Raw genomic sequence first — 27,275 nt, forward strand, 5'->3', positions numbered from 1 at the left:
GGTTAAAAAGAGAAGTGGATCCATTTTAATATTTTTCATTTAGACCCGTAGGGTCTATGGTTTTTAAAAGATGGATCCACTTCCGCTCCGCTGCCCGACGCTGAGCTGTGGTCCCGGCCTTGTTACTCTCCAGGCCCATGATGCTTTAAACATTTTTTTTTTAAAATGTGTTTAAAATGTGCATATAAAACAGTTGTGCCATCGCCCTTATTTAAAACATACTGGTGTTGTTTAATTCTTAAGTATAGTGCATTTCTTGTCTCCCCCACATACAATTTGTGGCAGGCCCTGCACCTAATTGCATAAACCACATTGATGGTTGTGTGCTGCAGGGCCTGCCCCGGGTTAAAACCAAATCTGCTGTAAGGGTTAAAAATGTGGGGGAGACTCATAAAACCAACATCCGAGCCTCGAAGCGCTTCCCTAGGGTCATTATTCTTGTTTAGGTTTGTATGAATTAAAATAACTTTTAGATTTTTATTCCTCCTGTAGGCGGAGATCATACGGCAGTTCCTCAGGACGTCACAACCAACCCCCGCCCCCTGGAAATTAGCTCTGATAGTAGGTAAAAAATTCCTAAGATTTTCCGAGTATGTAATGACCAGAGGTACGAGGGCGGAATTGGGCGCCTGGATGATGGTTTCGGTTTTGTTTGTAAACTTGCCGATGACCTCCGCCTTTATACCTCTAAGGAAGCGCCTCGAGTAACCCCTCAACCTCATCGCACGAAAAAGTGTACTAGTGGCCTCCTCCACATGCTCCGGGAAGGTGCAAATCCTGTGGAAGCGTATCAGCTGGGACTTAATGAGGCCTCTGTACGTGTGTTTGGGGTGACAGCTGGTCTTATGGAGAAGTGCATGGCGGCCGGTGTCCTTGAAATAAACTTTGGTGGCTAGTGTTTTGGTCCGGTCGTCGGAGGCGCGGAAGAAGACCCGTGTGTCCAGGAACTCCACTGTAACGGGTTGTAGGTTATGTTTGAGTTTTATTTTAGGGTGATGCGAGTTGAGGATGTCCAGAAAAGTCCAAAAAGTCTGTTCGGTGTTATCCCAGAGGCCGAAGATGTCGTCCAAGTACCGGAAGTAAAGCAGAGGTTTGATGGTGAGTTTGTGGAAAGCTGTTTCCTCCCAATGGGCCAGGTAGATGTCTGCGTATGACGGGGAATACTTCCGGCCCATTGCACACCCACAAAGCTGGAGATAGTGTTTATTGTTAAAGGTGAAGTCATTTCTGGTAAGTGTGAGATGGAGTAACTGTAAAATTTGGCTGTCAGGTCTGGATGGGTCTGGGTGTTTATCAAAAATGTGTTTTATTGCAGCGAGGCCAAGTGGTGTTTCTATGTTTGTGTATAATGAGTCTATGTCTATTGAAAAAAGGAGTGTGTGGCCGGGTACCTGGAGGTTTTTTATTTTATTAACAAATTCATATGTATCTTGGATATAGCTAGGGTGAAGTTTAGAAAGTGGGTTAATGAAATGGTCTATGTATTCTGTGATATTGTATGATTCTGATCCGCAGTCACTTACTATTGGTCTGCCGACCGGAACAACAAAGGGGACCGTCCAAGTCCCAGGAGGCTTGTGGATCTTCGGGAGGAGGTAAAAGAGGCGAGGCCTGGGCTCATCCGGACCGTCCAGGTATTTCTTCTGGGACACAACCCAGCTCTGTTAGATGCTCACTCTTCCCTCGTCTTACTCTGAGTACAGTACAATTCAAATGAGTGTAGTTTGAATGAAGGGGCAGTTTGTTGGTGTGGTTCCAAACTGCTGATAATGTACAGAAGTGTAAAGCCAGAGGAATGCTGCCAGGGTACAAAGCTCTCACTGTGTGGCAGGGGAAGATCATCTCTATGTGCCTCTCTGTGGTCTGGAAATATTCTCCCTATGTCTTCATGAAGCCTGTGCAGTGTGACAGAGGGATGAGCCCACATGTGTACTGTACATGCACTTGAATACTTCATTGGACGTCCTTTCTGCTGCACACGCACACGCACGCACACACACACACACACACACACACACACACACACACACACACACAGAGCGCCCTGTTAAGTGGATCTTTTATTCTGCTGAAATGTCACACAGTGAGAGCCGTGGGGGTTGCGTGGCTGGGGGGTCAGAGTGAGGGGTCAAAGGTCAGCAAAGTCAGATGAAGCAGCTGATTGTCCGGTGGGACAGTCGGCCTGAACGTTAGGAAAGAGTGGGTCGAAGGCAGAAAGGTCAGAGAGCACCATCCCGCACACACACACACACACACACACACACACACACACACACACACACACACACACACACACACACACATTGCTTGAAATCGTTTTCAAGGAGTTTGGAGAATGTGTTTTGGTGCGCTCTAGGGGGTGAAAGATGGCACTGAAGATGTCAGCCCCCTCAAATCCAACTCTTCACTTCCTGTTTAATTATGACAGGACATTTTTAACACAATGAAAGTTCCTATACGATGCAAACAATTCAGTGAAATGTATTTGAGTGTAGGTAGATGCATTAGAGAGGGCCTGGATTTGAACCATGTTCATCAGATGACATGAAAAAATGTGGGGGGGGGGGATTCCTTTCAGACGCCAAACACACCAACATCGCCACCTACAGGCAAATGCTCTGCAACACATCTGAGAGCAGCTACACACAAGTCAATGTACTTTGGTTTTGTGTTGTAAGACGCATGATGACAGACATATATCAAAATGTATTTCTTTATTATATACATTGTGCTACTTTTGTTTCCTGAGATCTTCCTGGAGAGGTCCATTTCATATGGATTGTTGATGTGCTATCTCATAATTTTGACTATTTAACTACTTATTCCTTACTTTAATCTATATCTTTTCTTTTCCTGAAAGAAACTGGCTTTTACATTTTTTTTTTTAACCATGTTTGTGTGTTTCATTGTGGCCCAGTAGCGTACATCGAAGCATTGTTAGCCTGTTGATGGTAGGATAATACTCATATCTTTGGTAGAAGTGGACGCGTTAAAACGTAGCTCAATCTTTTGGCAACCTGACTTCCAGCAGTATCTACTCGGCTTATGACAACCAGAACCGGTGGTGTGCACGGACAAAAAAGATAAAAACGCCTTGTTGAACACAAGAGGGCACCCTAACCCTTTCTACAGCTTGTAGGCCACAGCTGTGGCAGAGCTTAATCCAGAGATAGCTCAATCCCACCTGGAAGCACAACCACAGTCTGATCTGTGGGCTTCAGTGGAGCAGCTGGAGGTTCAGACTCAGTGGCACATCAGTGCTGCTAAAGAGGAAGGGGCAGGTCTCTATGGACTGGACCTCTACGTGATGGGAGTGGGAATCTGTTGGCTTCACAGCGTGTCATCTCAAAGGACAGAGTGGTGCTCTATAAAGCCATCAGGATGAAATGATTGGTACTGCTACATGTTACTGGGTGCTGGTCTGATGGGAGGGGCTGCACACAGAGGGGTGAGCTTTAACCCTTGTGTTGTCCTCGTGTCCAATTCGACCCGTTTTTAAAGTTTTTAATATCAGAAACATGGGTTTCTTTCAACCAAATTGACCCCCAAAAATAACACGGATGCATGCGTGTGCGTTGTGTGGCTACAACGTTCTTCGCAGGTAAATTTAATGATTTCTTCCATTAAATTTGGGGTGTTTTATTGAATTTTTTTTTTCTTTTAAATGGTTTCAAAACTGTGATCCACTCAACATCCTCTGATCTTAACTATTAGTCAAAATAATTTATGATCTCTGGGGGGTTTTAACTCAAAAACTAGGTATAATGTCATAAATTAGGTTTATTGACCATGAATATAAAAAAACCTGAAGACAACACAAGAGTTAAGTTATTCTACCGGTATGATTCTACATGCAGGAGAGAGAGAGAGAGAGAGAGAGACCGTGTGATGGGATTCTTTCCTGTTTGGTTGCATAGCATTATATTTGCTTTCCATAATAAAGATAATAACTTCACATTTGGCATGCGGATGGGAAAAGATGCTTATATTAGTGTTTGTATTCCCCCTCCCAAAATGTGCAGACATATTAAACTCCTTGAATAAAGCCTGGGCTGTTCCCGCTGCGGTGTGGAGGAGGAACGCTTCTCTTATTTCACTCCTCTGTAAACACAGGGGCTTTTACTTTGAAATCAGCCTTCCAGACGCTCGCGTTCCCCCCGGGGGCCTTGTCGATCAATGGTCGGTGTGCGGCGGAGAGAAGAACCGCTGGGTTAAACTGTGGGAACACTTTTCAGACTTAAAGCTGCTGAGGGGCGCGCGCGGCTACAATTTCAGGACCAGCGGCTGTCCAGGGTCCGGGGTCCAGGGTCCAGGGTCCAGGGTCCAGGCTTCCAGGGTCCGGTCCCCGGGATGTCTCTGCATTAAATGACTTGTTTCCAGCGGCTACAGAGGAATGTCCCGACCGGGGAGATGAACCATGGTAAGCCCGTTTCTCTGCAGCAGCCCGGGCTGATCCTGGACCTGCTGATATCAGCAGTTAAAAGTCTCTCTATCACCCCAGAACGATATGGATTACAGTTTAGCTCACGTGACAAGATTATACAAGTTGTAGATCTTTTGTAGAAAAATACCTTTCAATAAAAGTACCTTTACAACAAACTAAGTCAAACTCATTCATACCACATCAGACTGAAGCAACAGTGCAGAAGTATGATCAGCCAAATGTAGCCTACTTAAAGTATTAAAGTGATGTGATATTATATATTGTTATATATTAGGCAGTACTGCTACGACTAATGACTTCATGCTGTTTGAATGTAGATTAATCCAGTGGAGTCCATCCAAGGTGATGGATGGCGATGAATGGGGTAGTAGGGAAGCAGACACATTGTCTCAGCTCTTTTCAAACAGCTGGATCCCTGATGTAGCTGGACTCGCTTCGCATTCAAACACCCCGGCTGCTGGAGCTGTAGCATTTGGTGTGTTGCATATAAATAGGACTCTAGGTGAAAGGATTCGCCGACTAATCAATGGGTTGATCGGCCAAAAAAACCATTGTCTGGTTGCACCTTCCCATTCAAATCACTGTAAACCTTTTGTGTTTGTGTTTCGGTCGGACAAAATAAGCAATTTAAAGTAGTTTTGGGGGCATTGTTCGAAATCCTGACGTTTTTACAGATGAAATGACTAATTGAGAAAGTGATGGACAGAATAATTGACATTCTATCAGTCGATCTATCTCTAGACTTTAGTCATCTCAAATAACAAATGGAAGGGAAATATGCACTCACTCTGTGACTCCATGCCGTGTTTGATATCATACAGAAGTATACACCCAACACTGACATCGCCTGACATTTGCATTCTTCAGTGTTTAAAATAAGCGTGTTTTGCTATCCCCAAACTACCATGTGTGTTTCAGCCGTCCCTGTAGTCTCACATTTCTAATTGGTTCCATATGCTGAGCAGACCGACTCCTGGGTTCAGCTGCCACATGGAAAACTCTCTGCCCATTCTCCTCTCTTCTCACGTTTAGCAATGTTTCTCACTAAATAGAAGGTGAATGTGCTGTTGCACATTTCATTCAATGAAGTGACCGATGGACTGAGATGTGGACGTTTCTGCCGCTCCTTCGCTGCTATCGTTCCCTTTAAGTCTGAAACACAACAGATGTCAGGTCTAACTACCAGTGTTCTTCAGTTACGGGGCCCACATTGGGATTCAGTGCTGGGCACAAACACCACAGTACAGTCAGTCTTTGTGTTCTTTCTCAGCTGGGCTCTCCTCTTCCTGTGCTGCACGTCTGTGTGTCTGTGCATGTGGAGAGAAGAGAAGCTAGACAGGCTCCAACTGATCCCCCTGATTGAGTCCATATCAGCCTCACACTCCCTAACATTATGGCAATGAGAGGAGTCAACTAACACACACACACACACACCACAACTATGTTTGAATTACCTGGCACTAGGACCCAGAGCTCTGCAGTCACTCTAACTCTATTTAACTATTACTATCTTTTCACTTGGCTGAGAAATTAGTTGTTATCTCTCCAAGTTCTCTCTCTTTGTGATTTGGCTACTCTCCACAGCCTCCACACACACACACGCACGCACGCACGCACGCACGCACGCACACACACACGCATAGGGCAGCTCCTCTGTCATTTATTATGGATATTATATGTGCAAAAGCAAACATGTGCATTACTTTCAGTTAAATAAACCAAGTAATTTTTAAATTACAGGAAATCTCTGCCTCATTATAGACCAGGTTTCTGGGTGACATAACTGATTCTGCCTGAGGCAGCACACTGGCCCGGAGGGCCCTAATGCACGCTCGTTTACCCACACACAACCTCCTGTAAACACGCACACATTCACACTCACACACACACACAAACACATGTATGAGTGGGTTCACCCTCCCACTCATGTTGACACACACATCCAGCAGGGCGGAGCGTTATGAAATCTCAGCTTCTGTCACCTGTAAAGGTGCAGCGTCCTGCCAAATGATTGGAGGGGAAACTGAAGCACATTTTAAACAAAGCCATGACTCCTGTATTTAGTCGTTAAGCCAGTATCTTCAGGATGTTAATGGGCAGCAGTGTAACCCATCAGGTCTCAGATCCATGAACAGTAGGGCACAGATTTTAGAAATTACAAAGTTCTGATAGAAAGTGAATTTAAAATTGCTTTATATCAGCGTAGAAAAACCAATCGCACGTCCTTCATTCAATCGTCGATATATACGATCTGAACACCAATCGGCACAAGCCTATTTCGGAGGCGCTTTGCCTCCCACTTCTTCTGGTTTCCACTGTCCATACGGCCATCTGCTGCTCTTCTCTGTGTGGAGGGGGCGTGTGAATCGTTGAACACTCATGATGTGCAGTATTACTTGTTTAAACAAACTCAGCAGAGGTTGGTGAAAGAGAGACAGTCAGGGGTAAGGAGAAGGTAGAGAGGGGGATAAACAGACTGACACATAAAGGCTGGGAGAAGTGTTGTAGCACAGCAGTGTTTACATTCAGTGGTGGTCTTATATATATATATATATATATATATATATATATATAAATAAATAAAACGCTATGCTATGATGGGTTTTTCTGACTGTGTTCCCCCTTTTTCTTTAAAGCATTCAGACAAGGAGAGGGAGCATTGTGTAGACTTTTACTGTCTGTTTCTCTCCTTGTTTTATTGTCACATTCAATTTTACACAGCAAAACGTAGTGAAATGTGACCAAAGCATTTAACCCATCCTAAGCGTTAGGAGCAGTGGAACACTGTAAAGCAGAGCAACCCTGGTGTTCAGCGTCTCGCTCCAACACACTTGAGCATGTGTAAAGGTTGCATCTGCAGGTGGCAGTGCGATATCCGAATATGACAAAAACTAAACAAGATAGAAGGGATAAGAGGAAAAGTATCTGAGGTAGGAGAAGAAAGGTGCAAGGGGCAAAGTCTGGATTTAAATGCAAAAAAAAAAATGAGCTGAATACATTTTGTGGCATACTAGTGGGGTACTACGCTAAGGTTGTTTGCTGTACTGTCTGTCGGTCAGTCCATTGGTGCCTGTGATCTTTGTCCTTCCATCGGGTCGTCTTTCTGTCTGTTTAAAAGTGGTACAAAGGAATTTATTCTGACACTGCTGGCCAGGTTTCTCCCAGCCGAGGGGGTAAGCAGGTCTTGACATCTCACCATCTCACAGTGTTTTCACTTTATCAAAGGTTATTGGAACATTTTGGTCACCTAAAGGTGCTGACACACCAACCCGATTATCGGCCGTCGGATGGCGAGGTCGGTGACCCGAGTCCGTCGTCAGCCGGAGGAGCCGTCGGCGTTCATTTGGGCCGATTTGACTCGTTGAATCGGCCAGCGGGCAGTCGGACTCAACGACCAATCTGATTGGTGGAGTGCTAATCCAGAAATGACGAGCGGGACGAGCGGGACGAACGCCTCTCAAAATCTGACGGAAATCTTTCAAACTGACCTTTGTCGATCTGAAATGAAGACCGATTCAGCAACTGCACGGCCTATTTCTCGCTTAAAATTTCAGAAACACATTCCAGTGAACTATTTTCAAACTATTTATTACGAGATCGACATAAATGTGTGGTAAATGAAATAATAATAATATTAATTTACTGAGTTATGGAACAGGGTTAGGAAGTGTTTACTTCTTCCTACTCCTTTTCAGACATGTCTACGTTGGCTAATGTTACTTATTGTTTATTGAATGTTTTGCTTATTTAACTTATTAGTAAATTTTTTTTGATGTTTGGTTTATTTTTTTATATGAAATATATTCATTCATTCATTCATCGTATTCCGAACGAGCCGCCATTATGGTCTGGAAGCCAGACCCACATGGCGGGTTCGTCCAATCAGCTGCCAGTTTTCATTTTTTGGGCAACAATACAGATTAGCGCCACCTGTTGTTGTATTACATCTCGCGCACGCGCAGGACGTACGCTCAAGTTGGCGTTGCTTCGGTATGTTCCGAGGCACTTTTTTTGACCAACTCGGGGAGACTGATCAGTCCCACTGCCTTTTCTGCCGAGGGTCGGCCGGCGGGTTGGCGTGTCAGAGCCTTAAAATGTCTTATTCAGCGTTGGATAGCATCTCGCCAACCAAAGCTAAGCTAGCTAGCGCTACGGTTAGCTGATAACTTAAGGGTAAAGCTCTGTGTACTGCCGGACATGCTGACGAACGGCACCAGTACCTGAAGACCCTTTACCGATAAACAACCGCTGGATGACTTGCTGCAGCGGTTAACAAAATCGGCAACTTTCCCTCTTTCGCGTTTACGTTAGCGCAGCGCCATCGAGACCATACACAACACTGGCTTAGCAACGTCATCCTGCCCAGCCCCGCCCCACCCTTTTGTCCCAATATGGTCACTTCTGGCTCCAAAATAACAAGATGGCGACGGACAAAATGCCAACTCGCGGCTTCAAATCCACAAACCAATGGGTGATGTCGCTAATGCATCTTTGGGTGACCTGCATAGTCATTGGCCTTCAAAGGGACTAGAAAGTGAAGAGGCTGTGGGTCTGTGGATTATTTACACTCGTTAATTGGATGATTGGTGATTTGGCCCCTGCCCAAATGAAGCGTGTTCCTTCAAATGGTTTCGAAATGTCCGCCTTGGTTTTCTTTTGGCCCCCACTTCTCCGACTCTCATGCTGCACCTTCCTCTCAGGAGAATGGAATGTGCAGTGGGGACCAGCTGGAACCACACTCCCATTGCAGCCATACGGAGCAACAGTTTCTGTCAGAGCTGAGATCTGATGTCTGGCCTTCATTCTACACACAGACACGAGGAACATAAAGCACCGCATCCTCTTTTCCTTTATCAAGTCGGTTCACTCACAACAAAGCTATTTAACACAGCGTTCACTTTCCAAGCTGAGGTTGGGTTGGCACTCTGAACAGAAAAAGATGTCTGTGGCTGCCTGAAAAACTTATTTTATTCTGAGCTAGTGTTTGGAAGTCAAGGGCAGTGGAAAATTATTCAGATGGATTTCAGTTTTGAAATAACTAAAGCCTCTCCAAAGACAGACAAACCTTAAATTAATCACGACTGGTTGTGGTGTTATTGTAATAAAGTGAGCAGGTCAAAAATTATGTAGTTTGTCTTATTATAGTCTTTTATTAGGAGTGATATTACACACAATAACTCATCAATATTAAGGGATTAGTTCAAATGCTGCTTGTGACTATCTATAAACCTTTCTTATGAATTGTATTACCATGGAAACTTGATGTAGCATGTCATTGCTTCATTTTGAAACAGATAAATGGTCTACAATTCAATTCAAGTCCACTTCATGTGTAATTATGTACTAAGCGTGCTATCAATACTTTGGACAGCAGAGATATTTTTAATTTCTTTAAGATAATATTTTTGGACTTTTCCGCCTTTAATGGACAGGACAACTAGGTGAGAAAGTAGAGAGAGGGGGAAGACATGCCCTGGACCTCTGCGTCGAGGCATAAACCTCTATGTGCGCCTGCTCTACCCACGGATCCAACCCGGCCACGACAGCAGAGATATTAATTATAAACTGAAAGTGTGCGCTACGTACAGCAGCAAGGTGCTGCCGCCTGAGGACTGAAGGAGTCGAGACATAATGATGTCGTAATCACCAGGCTGCACTCTGTAGTGGGCTGCATGAACGTAAAGAACGGCGGGCTGCAGGGAAACGTAAATACTGTAAATAAAGAGTGGGATGCGAGTGCAGGCAGCAGGGACAGCATCCATGATATAGCTTAACTATGATCACGGCCAAAAACTGGATCCAGACCGGCCAACTGGGAATTCTCCCAGTGCAAGGGTCACGTTTGTGGTTTTTGAGTGAAATAACACAGCTCCTCTGCTCACTCAAGTGTACCCATACCATGTCCCTGTGGTGGAACTCCTCTTCCTCCTTTTGCCAACCGGTGTCAGAGACATCTGTGTGTCCTGCAGCATCTGGTAGTGCAGCAACTCGTTTGCAATCCGATCCTGGTCTCTTGGGTCTTGGAATGGAAGCATCTGGTGATCATATCTGGACAAAGACAATTGCAACAAGACAACTAATTACAATATCAGAAATGTTATCAATACTCATTCCAAAATCTACTATCCAAATAGTATGAAAAAAACCCTCTGCAATAACAGAGTGAACAGAGGAGAAATTTGCTGACAGGACTGCTCTCATTTCACTCAACAGGAAGAGCAGTGTAAGGTTTCTTCTTCAGGAAGCGTCAGTGTGGAAATCATTAGATATAGGCATATTCACAGGACTGTATTGAAATACATAAATCCTCGTCCACCATACTTGGAAATATTTCTGTAAAGGACTGACCAGATGGAGTCCATACTGTATGCTTTCCTCTGTGTGTAACTGCATATTACCAGCTGTGGGAACATTCATTTGCGTGTGTGTGCGTGTGTGTGTGTGTGTGTGTGTGTGTGTGTGTGTGTGTGTGTGTGTTTGCTGTTGGGCTACTACCTTATTGCTTCCTTCCTTTCTCCATCGTAGCTTTCTGTATCGACACCACATCCTCTTGTCTGTTATAGCTGCGATTTTAATAGCATAGTTCTGAGCTGTGTCAATGCATGTGTCAGGCTAAGGTGCAACAAAATGGCAGTTTTTCAACTGAATGATGAATCAGTTTGAAAAACTAGTTAACAGATAAATATTTTGCAGCGTTGAAATTAAGAAATGGTTTCGGTGATTCATGATTTAAAGGAGAATCTGTCATCCACACGTTTCCCTATGAGTCTTTAGCCTTCAGCCTTCAGTTTATTTAAACCCGATAGCTACAGCAGGATTTCCCCTCTATATTGCAAATACAGACATTTTAAAATGACGTAAGATGTGGAATGGTGTAAAGTAGGGCTGGGCGATAAAACGATAACGATATGTCTCGCGATAGACACGTAATCAATATCAATAGAAAATGCGGTCGATAAAATGTTCGATAACTTGTTTTTCTTCATCGAAAGAAACCAGAGATTGTGAAGCAAGTTTGGTTGCATGAACAAAGGCACTCGCTCTCTGGTAACCTAGCAACGTAGGGAGTGACACTCTAACAGCCAATCATGTAACAGTATCAAGTTTGGTTGCGCCACATCACTGTCTCGTGTTCCTCAATAACAGAACCGGCGTGGAGTGATAAGTGGAAAGTGAGTGCCGCAGCGAGCGAGGAAATTGTTGATAAAACAAAAGTCAGCATGGCAGTTTTTGGGGATTTTATAAGTGTGACCGTAGACAGACCAATGTCGTCAGACCGTCGTCCCCACCAACACTGGTACTACCACAAACTTGTTTTACCACCTTAGCCGCGCTCACACTTTGGAGCACAGCCGTATTCGCCAGCAACGTCCAACAACATCTGCAGCTGCTACACCGCACAAGCAGCAGACCGCCATGGAGAGGTACTCTGCATCAGCGCCTTACTAAACGCTACAAGCAGCAGACCACCATGGAGCGGTACTCTGCATCAGCGCCTTACTAAACACTACAAAGAAATAACGGAGGCAGACATGTCTGTTCAGAAGCCAGGTTACCAACCTAGCACTAAACCTGCAGAAAATAGTTTCTCAGGTTTCTTATATTTAACATTTTGCACTATTTTATTACACTTTATGAAGCATTTCTTACTCATTCTTTAAGTTTGCACCTTAATGTTAAGAGATAATTGTTAAGTGTTCATTGTGATTTTAGACCTATGTTTACATTTTAATTATTTGAGTGTTTTCCATGGTTGTGTTGACATTCCTGCTTTATAACTGAAGGGATTATAATCAGAGGAAGGTTAAGTTTAAAATAAAAATGTTTAAATTTAATATATATTTTTCTCCTGGTCCTTATTTTAAATAGGTCATAAAAAATATCAATAATTATCGATATCGACTGATATGAAACACTTATATCGCGATACAGTTTTCAGCTATATCGCCCAGCCCTAGTGTAAAGTGCATGGCGCAGGTGCATTTAGGGCATGTCCAACTCCACTTTTGCTGGTTAGAGTGAGTTAGTTTTTAGCTACAGACTGAGACATCTTTGTTGTCAGTCTCACATGCGCAGTAGCTAGGTAAGGACTACATCAGCTAGCTAGCTGTTTCTCCAACTTCGGCCTGTACAAGGCAGGATTAGCCGGGAGAATTCTTCTAAACCAGGGCACACTTCGAACTTTTGCTATACAATTTATTTTGTAGATTAGGGTGAATTTGTGTGTGTTGTAGCTGTGTTTTGCCATTGAGAACGAGCTAGCATGCTAACGGTTAGCCCCCTAGGTTCCTCGTCTCGGCTAGTGATTTAGAAAGCCGTGCAGATTTTCACCAGCTCACCCGGAGACTGAAGGCAGGACACATTCAGAAACCGTATCTCACTCAGAACAGCATGGATGAGTTTTTTCAAAGTGTGTATGCGTGTGAAAGCACCAGAGACACAAAATAACACCCCAAATCCCAGAAAAGATTTTTTCTTATATGGGCACTTTAAGACCAATGGGTGCAGTGCATTTGCAACAACGTAGGCGCTGGGTGTGAAAATGACAACTGCACCGTTCTGAAACGCCGAGGACCTTTCATCCTCCCCTCCATTACCTTCATTATTTTCTTTGTAGAGACATTGAAAGGTATCAGGCCATCTGGAAAGCTCAACTCTTTTACTTTTCATCTTTCATGGCTTTTCATCATCCTCAGGCTCAAACACCGCAGGAAATGAATCAACAGTTACGTCTTGGTACATCAGTTTGCTATAGTTGCTTTGCTTTTTTCATTTCTTTTATCTTGGGTTAGGTTGAGGGTTTGAAAGCACCCTTTGGTATTCCCGTGGAGGGTTGTTAGGTTTGTTGTCGTTGTTGTGAAGACCTCCAGCTGGTATGTTTTAGCAGTTTCAAGTCCTTTCTCTTGGGATTCTGCCAGATGAATACACTTTGGACAGAGTCAGTGTGCATCTCTCTTTAAACTGACTTATCACTCCGTCTCGATGTAATGAGACAGTTTTCTGTCTTCAGAAATCCCCCCCCCCCCCCCCACACACACACACACACACCTATTGCATGTCTTGGCCTAATGCTGCATTCCTCCTCCGCAGCCCTCAGTTGGGACAGAAGAAAAGGAGGAATATTAAAAGAACGGATTTGTCCTTGTGTCAGGTCTCAACACAGAGCCCTTTATGTTTTTATGACCGCGTTGAATCTTGGTGAGAATCACTGAGACTGATTTTTGCTCTGACAGAAGTGTCTGGTCAGTCTTTTCAGGTTGCTCAGGTTGCAACTAACTTAATACTATCTAAAACCTTAAGATATTCCATTTACTATCATACGCTACGTAGCTAAATCATCAGATCTGAGAAACTTGACCCAGCAAAGGTTTGGCATTTCTGCTTGAAAAAAAATGCTTGAAATTATTTTTCTTTCCATCGACTAATTGATGAATTAACGAATGGTTGCGGATCTCAATGTCCCGACAACAAGGGCAGCAAACAAACAGAACCAGATGATGTTAACTGGAGTGGAGTTAAGGCCAGGCAGGCAGTCAGGCTGTAAACTGCAACCCAGTGATGTGAAATATATATAAAAAGCCATTTAGAGGTCAGTAGATGCTGCCAACCCTGTCAGCAATGATCCCATTTATTCAGTGTCATTCACAAAAGGCTCCCGCTAAACGCAGCAATCATCAGTAATTATTCCCCGTGACATTCACTGGCTCCATGTAGCGCCTCTGGTCGATGGGGGGGGCTGATTAGTATTCACTGTGAAGCCTTTTGCAAAGCACCGGCGCTGCCATTGCAGACGTCCACCTCATGGAACTACAATGGTTAAATATATTTTGGAGTGTTAACACATAACAGCCAGTCTCACATCTGGACCCCACTGCGAAGTGGCCATCTCTCAGCACAGGCTGCCTGTGCTGCAGGGGGAAGAACACTGGGATCCATTCACAGGTGGACGGATCGGGGAATGTTGTTAACAGCTCTGAGATGGGGAAGACATCTCAAGGGTCTGAAACATTCCTTCACTATGCGTTCACATGAAAGCAGGACAGAGAGGGAGAGAGAGGAGAAGCGGCTTCACCTACGGCTCCGGACTCAAAGCAGGGCATTCAAACGGAGCTGCACTGTTGGCTTCAGCTTTCAGTTGATCGCGTTGTTTGGGCATGATTCCAGTTAGTTGGAATGAAAGGAAGCTTCGTTCTAGGGATACATGCTCTCTGCTTCCTCCACTGCTGTTTGTCTTTCCACTGAACACGGAGTGCAGGCCACCCTGTCTGCAGGGGAAGCGTCGGATTGGTGGTTTGTGTTCCGACGGCTGCCGTCACACAGAATAAGGCCTCCTGCACACTGCCTGTGAGCTTTAGGGGCACACGATTCAGAAAATGTCACGATTCGATTCTATATTGATTTTTAGGCTCAAGATTCGATTAAAAACGATTCTCGGTTAAAAAAACGACTCACAGCATGCAAATGTAGTTACTTTTCGCATGTGATTACAGTAGACATACAATTAAAATATATATATATATATATATATATATATCGGTAGAGCTTGAATCGCGATACGAATGTGAATCGATTTTTTTTGCACACTCCTAGGGAGCGTGTCAGCTGCGTGGCGTGTCCGTTTTTATTTCGGCTCCCGTGTCAACAGGTCAGAGTGTGCACACTGCCTGCGTGACACGCACATCTCAGGCGCGTCTCGAGCCGCGCCGAAAACGCGTGCATGCTAGAAATAGGACCGAGGCCGATTTTTCAGGCAAAATAGAATAGGAAAAGATGTTTAACTGTCATTTTGACAGAAATGAATAAGATTAATAAATGACATTTTTATGTTTGAAAGTGTCGAGGTTTTGACATAAATGCAGATATAAATGTAATTTTAAAAAATAATAACAAATAATTATCGATTTTCAATACAGAACGAAATATCCTGTAGCCTGTTTTGCCGTCAATACTGCTGACGTTGTCTTCGCTGTAATCAGATCAGTATGTATTTATGTTTAACATGGTATTGCATTTTATCAATGGGGAAACATACATGTGTCCAGACAAGGCTAGCAGCAGCAGCAGCGCCGCGTCAGACACGTTTCTGGTGCGTAGAGACAGAGAAAAATCCACGCAGCTGACACGCAACAGAAACGCCACGCTCACGCTCACGCAGCCGGTGTACAGCCGGCCTGAAGCGTAAAGTACACTGGCCGTTCCCAACCTGGCGATCGCAAATGTGACGTCGTGGGATCGCCCGTAGCTGTTCATACCTGCGCGTGGTGGTCGCGACACTAGTTGCAGTCTTCTCCTGACCAGAGGTGGCGCTAATGAGGAAAGGCTACCGACTTTGCCCTTTCTACGGACTAGGAGAAGAAGTGAAAAAAAGAGTGGTGCGCGACCTGTGCTCGCGCGCTATAAATCCTGGCGCGCCGGCAAGATCTGCGTCACTTTGACGTCACGATGGCGCGTGCCAGCTTGGCTGCGGCTACTGTAAAACGGCCATAAGCGTTGCTGTAGAGGCTTCTTCCAACAGGAATACTCCGGAATACTTCTTTCAAAGGCTTTATTTAGCTTCTATTATTTGTCATGTACTACACAGCCTCACTTCTATAGAGCCTGCCGTGAGTGTACAGCGAGCCACGTTGGCCAGCGACAGGCTACTATATATATATATATATATATATATGTGTGATATACTGTGGCTTTCTCCTGGTGCTCTGCATTACGTTCAGAAGGCAGCACTGAATTATGGGCACGTCCCAATCGCATTGGCCTCGGGTGGATCCATTTCTGCTGTGAGCCAGCGGAAACACAAGCTCCGTATTCCGACGCTTACATATTCCGATTTGTGCAGCACGGGCAGAATGTTTTCGCGCTCTGCTCCCTCTTTGTCACCACATTCCTGCTTTTCTCGCATTTCTATTTTGGGTAATACACACTCAAAGGTCACACACCACTATTGTGGTTTCACAGGACAGAATAATGTGCCATTTCTCTCTTCCCCCCCCCCCCCTCAACTGCAGAGTGTGAATCATGCCTGCCTGGAGCCAGCCTCTGGTTAACTCCCTCAGGAGTCTGCATGTTAACCATGGTCCTCTCTCTCTCTCTCTCTCTCTCTCTCTCTCTCTCTCTCTCTCTCTCTCTCGCTGCTTCTCTCTTTCTTTTTGTCTGTTTTTTTTTTCTTCCAGGCCTGGCAAGTGTGTTCAAAACTGTGCTGTGGTCAGAAATGGCTGCTCCTCCTCTCCCCGCTCTTCCTCCTCTTCCTCGCCATCTCTGTGATGACCATGACTCTCCCCCTTGCTCTGCCGCGTGCCGACGCCGGCGCCAACTGGCGGTCGTCGCGAGCCCTGAGCTCGGCCGGGGGGGGGTTCAGACCCGGGCTCAGAGTCACGGAGCCCCTCGCTCACAGGGCCTGGACATCCAGCTCTGGAAAAGAGACGACCGAACGTTCGGTGCCGCCGAAACCTTCCGGGGACGCTGCCGGCGTTAACAGAAACAGCTTCAAAGAGAGGAGTCACGCAGAATTACACAGAAGCGAACACAAAAACAAAGGCACCGCTTCCAAGAGAAAAGGGATGGCAGGCGCCATCCAGCTTTCAACCATCAATCAGCGTGGCCGTCTCCCGCAATTTACAGTCAACAGAACAGGGCCAAGGCATAGAATTAAGGCCAGCAACCACAGCGCTGTGGCGAAGCACGCGGCACAGACCTTTATTTATCTTGAAAGGAGCAGATCCGGCGCGGCACATTTCCCTGCCCCAGCAGAGAGCCCGAAGAGTGGCAGACGAGCCGCAGGCCGACAGGAGGACAGACACACAAAGACACAAATACATGGCAGCCATACGAGTGCACAGCCAGCTGTGGAAAAACACAGACGAGCGGCAAAGCACTCTGGGAAATCTGACAGAGTGGGTAAGGAGCAGCAGGCCGTGAAAAAGCCCTCCGGGGATCTGAAAAAGTGCCCTGATCTCTCAGAGGATCCCTCTGAAGCCGAGAGGAACCCTAAGAAGGCTTCGTCCAGAGCCGAGGACGGCAGCTGGTGTCGCAGCTTCAGAGGGCAGGACTTCCCAGTCGCCGACCACGGGAGGATCAGGCATATTAGTCCAGATCTGGGGCCTCTCCCCTGGCTCAGCGAGGATGACATCCAGAAGATGGAGCTCCTGGCTGGGGGAGAGGTGCTCAGTAAGGCCAGGGTGCCCGCACACGGACAGGTGCTCCAGGTGGAGCTGGATCCTCCTGCACTGCAGCAGGTACACTCCGCCACTCTGTCCAATTGCATGTCACACAGTGTCCAACACAGAGACCAGGAGCTCTGGGCTCTGTCGGGGACTCAACAGATATTAGTCAGGTCCATTTTATTTATAGGAGCTTGTCTTTGCCACACATGACGCAACTCTTTCCCTCCACTCCTGGTTCTCCAGCAGCCTACTGTGTCACAGACAGCAGAGCTGGAATTACAATATGGAGAAACACAACCACGACATGAAGTACATGAAGCACATAATGTATATACCTGAATGATTGGAGAAACATATATGACTTTCTAATACTATCTGATTAATACTGCGATTGCATTGTGGCCTGCATATTATTTAATGTGTCGGGTTTGTACCGGTCCTTATCACAGACTTGTTTCTACAAGAAAACATGAGGCAGGATACGGCTGCTGATATTCATTTATATATACACATACATTGTATATGTTTATTTTTGTCAGCAAATCCAATGAAAACAGTAATGTGTAGAGCTGGGGAAAATCAAATATTGCGATATTTTTGACCAAATATCTCGATATCGATACCGCAACGATATTGTAGTGTTGACTATTGGTGCTTTCACAAAATATTTACACAATGAGATTTTTGATAAATAATCATCAGTAATGCGGATATAATGACTAAGTGGGTAAAGGCAAATAATAGAACAGTTACAACAGTCTGGTAAGTTCAGAAGATGACATCACTCTACTGTAATGCAGCCTTTAAAAACAGGAAAAGACAACACTCATGTCATATTACGATATTACGATATCCAAAATCTAAGACGATATCTAGTCTCATATCACGATAGATATAATATCGATATCTTGCCCATCCAAAGCCTGAACCATCTTATTCCTCTGTGCTATTAGAGAGCAGCCTGTCACACACACACACACCGTCTTGCTGCCACAAATGAATCCGGTTGAGCTTTGCTAAAAAACATTATATGTGTTATCATATTTAATAAGGGTTAGAGCTGACTGCCCCAGACAGGCTAAGGGAGTCAGATGGTATTGCCTTTTTTCTGGGGTTTGTTGACAATAAAAAAAATAAAAATAGAATCACTATGAAATGATAATGCTAAACGGATGAAAGAAACAATGCAGACTTGATGTTGGTTTATACAATCCAGCAGGTGCCATGGGTCTGCTAAATGATTCGCATGCTGTACAGAAATGATTGGAAACCAAAAAATAGAAACCTGTGCAGGTTGTTCCAGATAAGACAAGCTGTGCAGAAGGCTGAGGTGCAGACCAGGGGCCTCATTTATAAAACCTGTTACGCAAGAAAAAGTTGCGTGAAGCAGGGTGAAATTTGTCGTCGCAACATTCCTCGCAATAGTCGGGATTTATAAAGAATTTCCATGCGTAAAAATGTTTTTACGCAAACTTTTGACCACACGTGTGATCGTGCGTAATGCTCCCAAGGTTTTGGAGACTGCGTTTTGGTGAACTCCGATGGTATGCCCGTTTTCCGAACCTAACCCAGTTTTTGTTTTCCTGAACCCAACAATCCCGTTCTTGCTAAACCGACCCAGAGCCGGTCGCGGCGCCCGGCGAGGGGCTGCCAGCAACGGGGAGAGGCAGGAGATCCTCCCACACCTTGCTCTCCCCTCCCGTGCAGGACCGCATAAGGTGACGCACGTCCATATTTATAACGAGAAGAGTGCGTACTGGTGTGCGCCGCAAGGTTTTATAAATCAGAATATTGTTTTTGCATACGAAAATTCTGACTTTTTTGCGCAAATTTTTCAGAATAGAATCTACGCACAGTTTTATAAATGAGGCCCCTGGTGTTATAACTAACTCATTTAATGTACATTCACAGTAAGTTAAGAGACATATTCATGACTGTAGCTGAGGCACAAGATATTGGCTGTGGTGTCTAATACTGAACATTTTTCTTTTTAATAACTGAAACTAAAAGTAAAGCCTTATATAGTGTGTGTCCATCCCAGCAGCCATCAGGGCAGAGGGGTGGCCCTGAGCGAGCAGCTGGCCGAGGACATCCAGAAGGCCCGGCCGAGCGCTGCCAGCAGGGCCACTGCTCCCTGATCAAACGGCCCGATGACTGGTTCGAGGTGTTAGCCTTCCACCTGGACCGGGTGCTGGGGCTCAACAGAAGTCTCCCTGCGGTGCTCCGGACCTTCCACAGCCCTGTTTTGCCGTACCGATACACCAGCGGCGTCCCCCGGCCTGTAGTGTGGTGGGATCCAGATATCCAGCACCTCGCCGACCCAGACAACGACCAGAACTCGGTGGCGCTCAGCTGGGCCCAGTACCAGGAGCTGCTGCAGGTCCGCTGTGGGTCGGAGGCAGAGCTGAGGTCAGCGCCCTGCGTGGGAGTTCAGCACTCAGAGTGGGGCCGACTGGCTCTCTTCGACTTCTTATTACAGGTAAGATCGCTTTCTTTCCTCCTCCAGGACAGAGACAGCCACCGACAACCCATACGTCGGATCACCTTTTAGTCACAGGGGAGCGGAAAATAACCGTTTGCCATCCGAGAAAAGGTATCGGAGTCAGGATCGGTGAGAAAAGTGTAAACCTTAAATAGGGCTGCACGATATGAGGAACATGTCAAATTGCGATTATTTTGACTGATGTTGCGATTGCGATGTGATTCACGATATTCTCATTTTCATTGAAACGCAAATAAAAATGTACGATAGTCACGTAGTGTGATTTTTGCATGAATCTGTACCAAACAAAGATGTTTTCTTTAGTCTGTAGGATAGGATATGTAGGCCCAGGACACATAGTGCCGCTACACGGCGTTCGCCATTCGACTGGTCGTGACTGCTTCCCCAAGATGGCGCCCGCCTGTATACGTGAACGGTACTGTCTTTCTAAACTGTACACTTACAAAGTTCTCGATGCTTCGGTTTGAATGTAGGGACCCTCATTCTGCTGCCGTGGAAGTGTGGCGCTATTTTGAGCCTTGTTAGTGGTATAGAAAGAGAGATTTCTTTTTACTTTAACCTCTGCCCTGACGACTAGCGTTATAAGCTAATTAGCGCTAATTAAAACCGGTCACATTCGATTAGCATGAAAACATATCCCAGAGAACGGTCAAACTCGGTACCCATGTGTTATTAACCCCTAGGTTCATTTTGCGCCAGATTTGTCCTTTAACATGGACATGAATATTGGGGTTATGAGGCTTATCCCGTTTTTTTATCATATTGGGGACTTGCTGTTTACATGGCACACAGAGAAATCAGGTTATTCATATCTCTGTACAGGCTCGCTGACAGCTGTCTGCTCTGAGCACATCAACCTCTCTCTCTCTCTCTCTCTGCTTCAGTAAAATATGTTCATGATCTGGTCATGATATGATAAAAGTACGCTAGGAGCACACTCTTATACACATTAAATATTATAAGAACAGCTGATTCCTGGCGCAGTAAACCGCTCCAGCGGGCGGATCTTGTGTGTACTGTGATATAGAATCCGGCCGGCGCCACTGACTCTCAACCTGGATTCCATTCCTGGTATAAGCGATCAGCACGTAGGCGTATTTGCTGCTGATATCAGCATTTTTCTATTACTCAGCAATTTGGCAGTCTCTTTTCTTCCAATTTCCCTCTCTGTTGCTTTAGTCAACGGACTGGATGAAGTTGCATTCACATTATTATAATAATAACTTTCCATTCCTCCTGGTAGTCAGTATTATCACTGTTCCCTTTCCAATGAGGCCTAGGTCTCCAGTCTCCAGACAATGGATGGATTTTCTTTGGCTGAACTCTATCCATAAAAAGCCACTCGTCTCCGTCAGAACTTCCTCCCATTGCTACACTCATGGTACGGTTTGCTCCCTGCATTGGCTCGTCTCACTCAGCGCATCATCTACACTCCTCTCTGTCCAAGTCCAACCTGCTGGCTTCCCTTTAAAGGTCCAATGTGTGGGAATTTCTCCCATCTGGCGTTGAGATCATATATCGCGATCAACTCTCTCACCACGCAGTTCAAAGTACGTATTACAGCTACGGTAGCCTTCACGCTTCAAAAAGCTGGTCTCTTGCTCTTTTCAATCTCCTTTTTCTTTTTCTGGGCGAAGAAGAAGAAGACTCCTGTTCCTGAAATTTGGATTTTGAAGACGTGGTCCTCCATGTTTCCTTCTTCAAACTTGCCAGGGCCAGGAAGCTACGATACCCTTTAGCAGCATTAGCAGCACCAGAGAGTTTAATCATGTGACAGCGAAAATGCCAAAGCAGTATGTCCTGTATGTCCCTTACCGGCTAACGTATTTCAAGATGGACCATGAATATCGTATAGGTATAGCGTCTACACTAGTTCATGCGAGTGCAAATGTAAAATTTCAAGCCAATAGGAATACTTGGAACTGATGGTGGTGGTAAATATTCATGAAAAAGGACAAGTTTGTGAACGTGCCTTTGTTTTGTGAACAACTAAACAACACGTTACACACTGGACCTTTTAAAGAATGTGATGTTCTGTGGGTGTACCCATAAATACCGACGATGGTGGCTGAGACTCATGGATATTGAAGTATTTAAAAAACTTCGATTGATTGATTCAGTTGAGTGATTGATGAAAAACTGATCTGCTATTACTTTGACAGGTGATTTTTTTTTATATAATGATATCCTGATATCGTCTTTCTCCTCTGAACAGCCGGCTGTATTTCTGTGTCTTAGCATTGTACCCTTCATATATGTAGTCCTGCTGTCATATCTGGGCACACACACTGTAAATGAGCTTGTGTCAGGCTCTGTCTTCCACCAGCAGTACTGTAGAACATTTCACGTTGCTCTCTCACACATGCTTGCATCCTGTCACTGATTATACAGCCTACTATAGCAATTTTTTCCTGCTTTGTTCTGTCCGCACACTGAGACGGAATGTGTCCAACACCCATCTACTGTGTGTGTGTGTGTGTGTGTGTGTGTGTGTGTGTGTGTGTGTGTGTGTGGGGTTGAATATGAATAACCCTTGAGGCTGCCAGAAGTCGATCCCTGTAACAGGGCCCGGCTCTAATAGGCTCTATTGATCTGCAGAGAGCCTCCCAACACTTGTTCCTTAAGGCTCCCTCAACACCTCGCTGGGCTCTGATAGCAGGCAACCAAACACCAGAGGCACAGGAAGGACACAGCTGCACACACACACACACACACACACACGCACCACATACCTTCGCACACACACCTGCACACACACACACACACAGGGGAACTAAGGATAAGTTGACAGTCTGAGGGAAGGTTTTCTAAATGAAAGGTACACCGCTCCACACCGCTACCTAGCACTTTCTGCTGCAGCTGTGAGGGAAATCCACCAAATCTCTGCACACTCAGCATGGATGGCAGCTTGGTCCCAGTGATGTGTGTCCCCCCCCTGCCTCTGATTGGCTTACCCTGGTATTCTTACCCTAACCCCAACCAATTCCCCCACTCCGCATGCCTAAACCTAACTGTCGACCATTCTAGCAGATCCGATTTAGGATCTAGCCAACTTCAGGGTGGGGTGGAATGTGGCAGCAGGGTAAGAAGTCTCCTGAAAGCACCAAATAAGAGAGAAGAGAAAGTGGAGGAGGTGCACAGCAGCACACACACACACACACACACACACACACACACAGTCACACACACACTGCAGCTGCTAGTATTGGGTTCTGTCACTGAAAGATGGACAGGATAGTTCCTTTTCAGGACAGCTTGTTCTTATTTTCATAGTTTTGGTCATCTCTCAGTAATGATGTGTACTTTAATGTTGTGAATGTTAATGTTGTTAATGATGACCAGTCTCAGTCTTGTGTGTGTGTGTATGTGTGTGTGTGTGTGTGTTGGTGCAGGTGAACGACCGGCTGGACAGGTACTGCTGTGGTTTCACCCCGGAGCCCGGCGAGCTGTGTGTGGAGAACCGGCTGCACGCCAAGTGCGGCAGCACCGAGGACCTGCTGCTGGTCCACATCCTGGTAGGTGTCACCCACAACAGCACTGATGTCATATCCTCTCCAACAGACAGGAAACGGAGGGTGGATGTCGCGAAGCGTGACACGGCCTTTTGGGCTCTTTCTCTTCATTCCCAGTCACAGTTCACGGCTCTTTGGGTTGCTGAAAACACTTAAATCACAGACTGTTTCTCCTGCCACGCCAAACTGTTCTCAATCGTTACTCGTGATATCTTGTTTTTGTTGTTGCTTTTACTCCTATGACGTGTCAAAATGTCTTCCTCCTCCGAGGCACATTCAGGGAATAATTGGCCTCATTCATCCAAAATGATTCTACTGCAGCTCTGCTTGTATTTACAGAGCAAAGAATGAATACTTGGCGCATGCCTGCACACGCATTCATTGTGAAAGCTCGTGCTAATTACATCAGTAATGTATAGTGTGACAGTATGTTCATCAACAAGTCGAGCTAGCTATCAGCCACGTCATTGTCCCCACATCTATATCGAGACTTTGAAAAAACAAGGATCCGTGTGTAACGTTACTGTCGCCCGCAGCCCGAAGGAGAGATCTGAACAGTGAGCTGGAGGGGAGACGTGACCGCAGTGAACCAAAGTCAGTTCAGAGTAAAACACCAGATCCTCTCCTGAGTGGAATGCAGCCATCATTAATGGTTCTGAATACACCTGTGCTTTTCCTACTATGACATGTCAACATGTCTACCGGGAAAAAGGTCTATAATTTAGAACGGTAAACAGTCAGTTCCACCAGAACTCCTTTATTTAGTAGGTGTCCTATAACCCTTTTTTTATGGACACCATGCAGCCAATGAGAATTGAGTATTCACCCAGACAGATAGTATAATAAAGTCTATCTTATCTTTAAAAACATCTCATCTTACAGTAGTAAGTAGTGTAGTGGTAATACTTGGATTGAATGATGTTGGACTGAGACACAGTGCATGTGTGTGCGTGCATGAGTGCTTGGGTTATGTGCGTATGTGTGCGTGCGTGTGTGCATGCACGTGTGTGTGTGTGTGTGTGTGTGTGTGTGTGTGTGTGTGTGTGTGTGTGCGTGTGCGTGTGTGTTCAGGTGAGGAAGGCAGATCCCTCCAGACTGGTGTTCATAGACAACGCGGGCAGACCGCAGCAGTCCACCAACAACCTCAACTTCCAGCTGGTGGAGGGCATTGATGAGTGAGTAGAGAGCATTCTTTTAAAGCAGGAGGACGCGCATCTGAGCACAGCTGCGGCTTTAATCCAGCTCCAACAAACGCTGATGTAAGGAAACGTTTCAGGAAAAAAAAAAAAAAGAAAAAGACAACAAGATATTTCCCTGGTGGGCCGCCTTCACATCAGCAGCTCAGACAGGTCCACTGGAAGCTTGTTAGGCTTTGTTACAATGTCTGTCTGATTAGATTAGTGCACATTCAGTTAGCCTGCTGTTCAATATGCTGCAGGAATCCGTCTGATAGAAATTCCCCTTTGTCTGTCACTTAGGATTACTAAGCCGCTCCATAAAATGCTCTTAATATCTTAAGCCTGGACGAGAACCTGAATAAAAAACAGGATGTCAATCGCAAATGCGCAAATCAACTATTTTAATATTGCCAACAATGCTAGTTCCATGGCATATTGTATCATGAAGGCCAATCACTGGACATGGTGTTGTAGTGTTACTGCTGGAGAGGCTTTACACATCTGTAGTCCTGTTTGCATCAAAGCGACAGAACATCACATCTAATGCTGTTTGTGTTGTCAGGTTTCCAGAGAGAGCCGTGTCGGTGCTCCAGTCAGGCTGCCTGCACAGTCTCCTTCTACGCTCCCTTTACACAGACAGGGAGTTCTGGGACAGCCGAGGCGGGGCCAGCGGTCTCAGGCCCCTCATCCACACTGTGGAGCGCAGAGGCCAGATTCTCCTCCAGCACATCAGAGACAGGAAGCTGCAGCTCAACAGGGACCTGTGACCGACTGGGCCATCCAGGCTCCACACATCAGCGAGAGTTGAAATGGTTCAGGGGTGCAGAGCGGACACGTTTGGATATCCAGGAGAAACACATCATCAACAATGACAACCTCAGGGTCCCGAACCCTAACCCTATCACTGCCTTCTAAAAGCCAACAGTGGTGAGATTATATTTTAAAGTCCAACTGAACTCAGAAAAGGCCGTCCTGTCAAAAATGATGTCAGAAGTGATATTATTAATATGTTTATTACTTGAAGAGAAAAAAACTATCAGAAATGCTCCTCCTAGCCTCCAAGCCTGAGAGTGGGAGGCAAAGCTGGCAGGGCCAGCATGACACAATGTAAAAGTTAGCTGTTAGCTTAGCAGCCAGGCACCGGCCGAGTTCTGCAGCACCAAGTGTTAATTAAAAGTGTCATATGTTTGTTGGTTAGTACTGGGTTAGGGTCAGGGCTGAAACTCCGTTTTCACAGCTACATTAGTCCCAGATTCTCACATAGCACACATACATACGCACAAGCACGCGGCTAATGTTAGCTAGTCGTTGAGCCATTGAGGCATCGAGTTGCCCGCTCCTCATTTACATAAAGTTGAATCCAGTCTACTTTATGCAAATGAGGCGTGGTCGCCTCAGCTCGCCGCCTCTCAAAAGCTGACGAAAATCTTGAGTGACCTTTGTAGATATAAAAATAATAGATTGTATCCCGACGAGCCGCCATTAAGGTCAGTTTTGAAATCCGCGAGCAGCATTCGTCCAATCAGGTGCAGCCATCGCGGTTGTAGGAGGGTGGAGCCTGTTTTCCTTGCTGGTTAGGTATAGAGAGTAAAATAAATAGACACAGCGACGCCATAGACTTCGATGGAGACCAGTGAGGTCTATTAGAAGCCCTTTTCCGGTGATGGCGCAGCCTCAAACTGAGCTTGACAATGTAGATGTGACATGAGCAACCTGTCTATATTTGTAAGACTTCTAGTAGCTGTGCCAAGAGAAATTTCAATCATCATCTTGTGGATAAAGTGGATCGTGGATAAATGTTACTTCATATAAATTCACTTGCCACATACCGAAGTATTTCCAATCCATCAAAACGTTGCTGAAAAATTTTGTTCTGATAATTTCATGGACACTCTATGGGCTTCTCCCTTGACTGTATGCCTCCATGTCCCCCCCCGATTGCCTGCGAGCTTCTCGTGTACTGTACAGTAATTCCTCTACTGTGCAACAGAAAGTCACGTGGTGATGACACAATCGTTAGCCTATTTTTACAAAAACGTCTACTACGGAGCCATAACGTGAGGTACAAGGTAATGGAGCCTTTTATACATTGTCGTGTTTCTCTAGAAATAAACAATGAACAAATAGAGTCTTTAAACGCTTCAGATTAGGTCTGCACGATATTTTGTTTCGCGATAGTCACATCTTTTGTTACCGGCCGAGCCTTCCCCTTTAAGACAGGTGGCCATGTGGGCAACGTGTGGATGTGACGTAACGTTAGTCCGACGGGGTTTGTTATGGGAAGTGAGGCTCTCTGTGTGTAGGAAAGTACGGTAAGCGGCAGCTGCCGCTGACACAGTGATGCACATACTTTTCCATGGGTAGTGAAGCTACAGTAGTGTAGACGAAATGAATCACCTGATTAATGCAACGTAATTACGACGTCTCCCGGCCATTTTTCACCAACCAACGTTACGGTTCGGAGCTGCAACGCTGGAA

The 27,275-nt window shown here is 45.5% G+C and overlaps 1 protein-coding gene across 1 annotated transcript; it reads left to right on the top strand.

Annotated features, from left to right (window-relative positions):
- The first annotated feature begins 4,141 nt into the window (after positions 1-4,141).
- gask1a (golgi associated kinase 1A) lies at positions 4,142-26,740 on the top strand. Its single transcript, XM_028580744.1, has 6 exons — positions 4,142-4,420; positions 16,615-17,676; positions 19,646-20,083; positions 23,500-23,622; positions 24,691-24,794; positions 25,360-26,740. The coding sequence occupies exons 1-6, from the start codon at positions 4,418-4,420 to the stop codon at positions 25,562-25,564; spliced, it is 1,935 nt and encodes a 644-aa protein (XP_028436545.1). The 5' UTR covers positions 4,142-4,417; the 3' UTR covers positions 25,565-26,740.
- The last annotated feature ends 535 nt before the right edge of the window (positions 26,741-27,275 follow it).

Source organism: Perca flavescens, chromosome 6 (genome assembly GCF_004354835.1).
Source record: "Perca flavescens isolate YP-PL-M2 chromosome 6, PFLA_1.0, whole genome shotgun sequence".
NCBI lineage: Eukaryota > Metazoa > Chordata > Actinopteri > Perciformes > Percidae > Perca > Perca flavescens.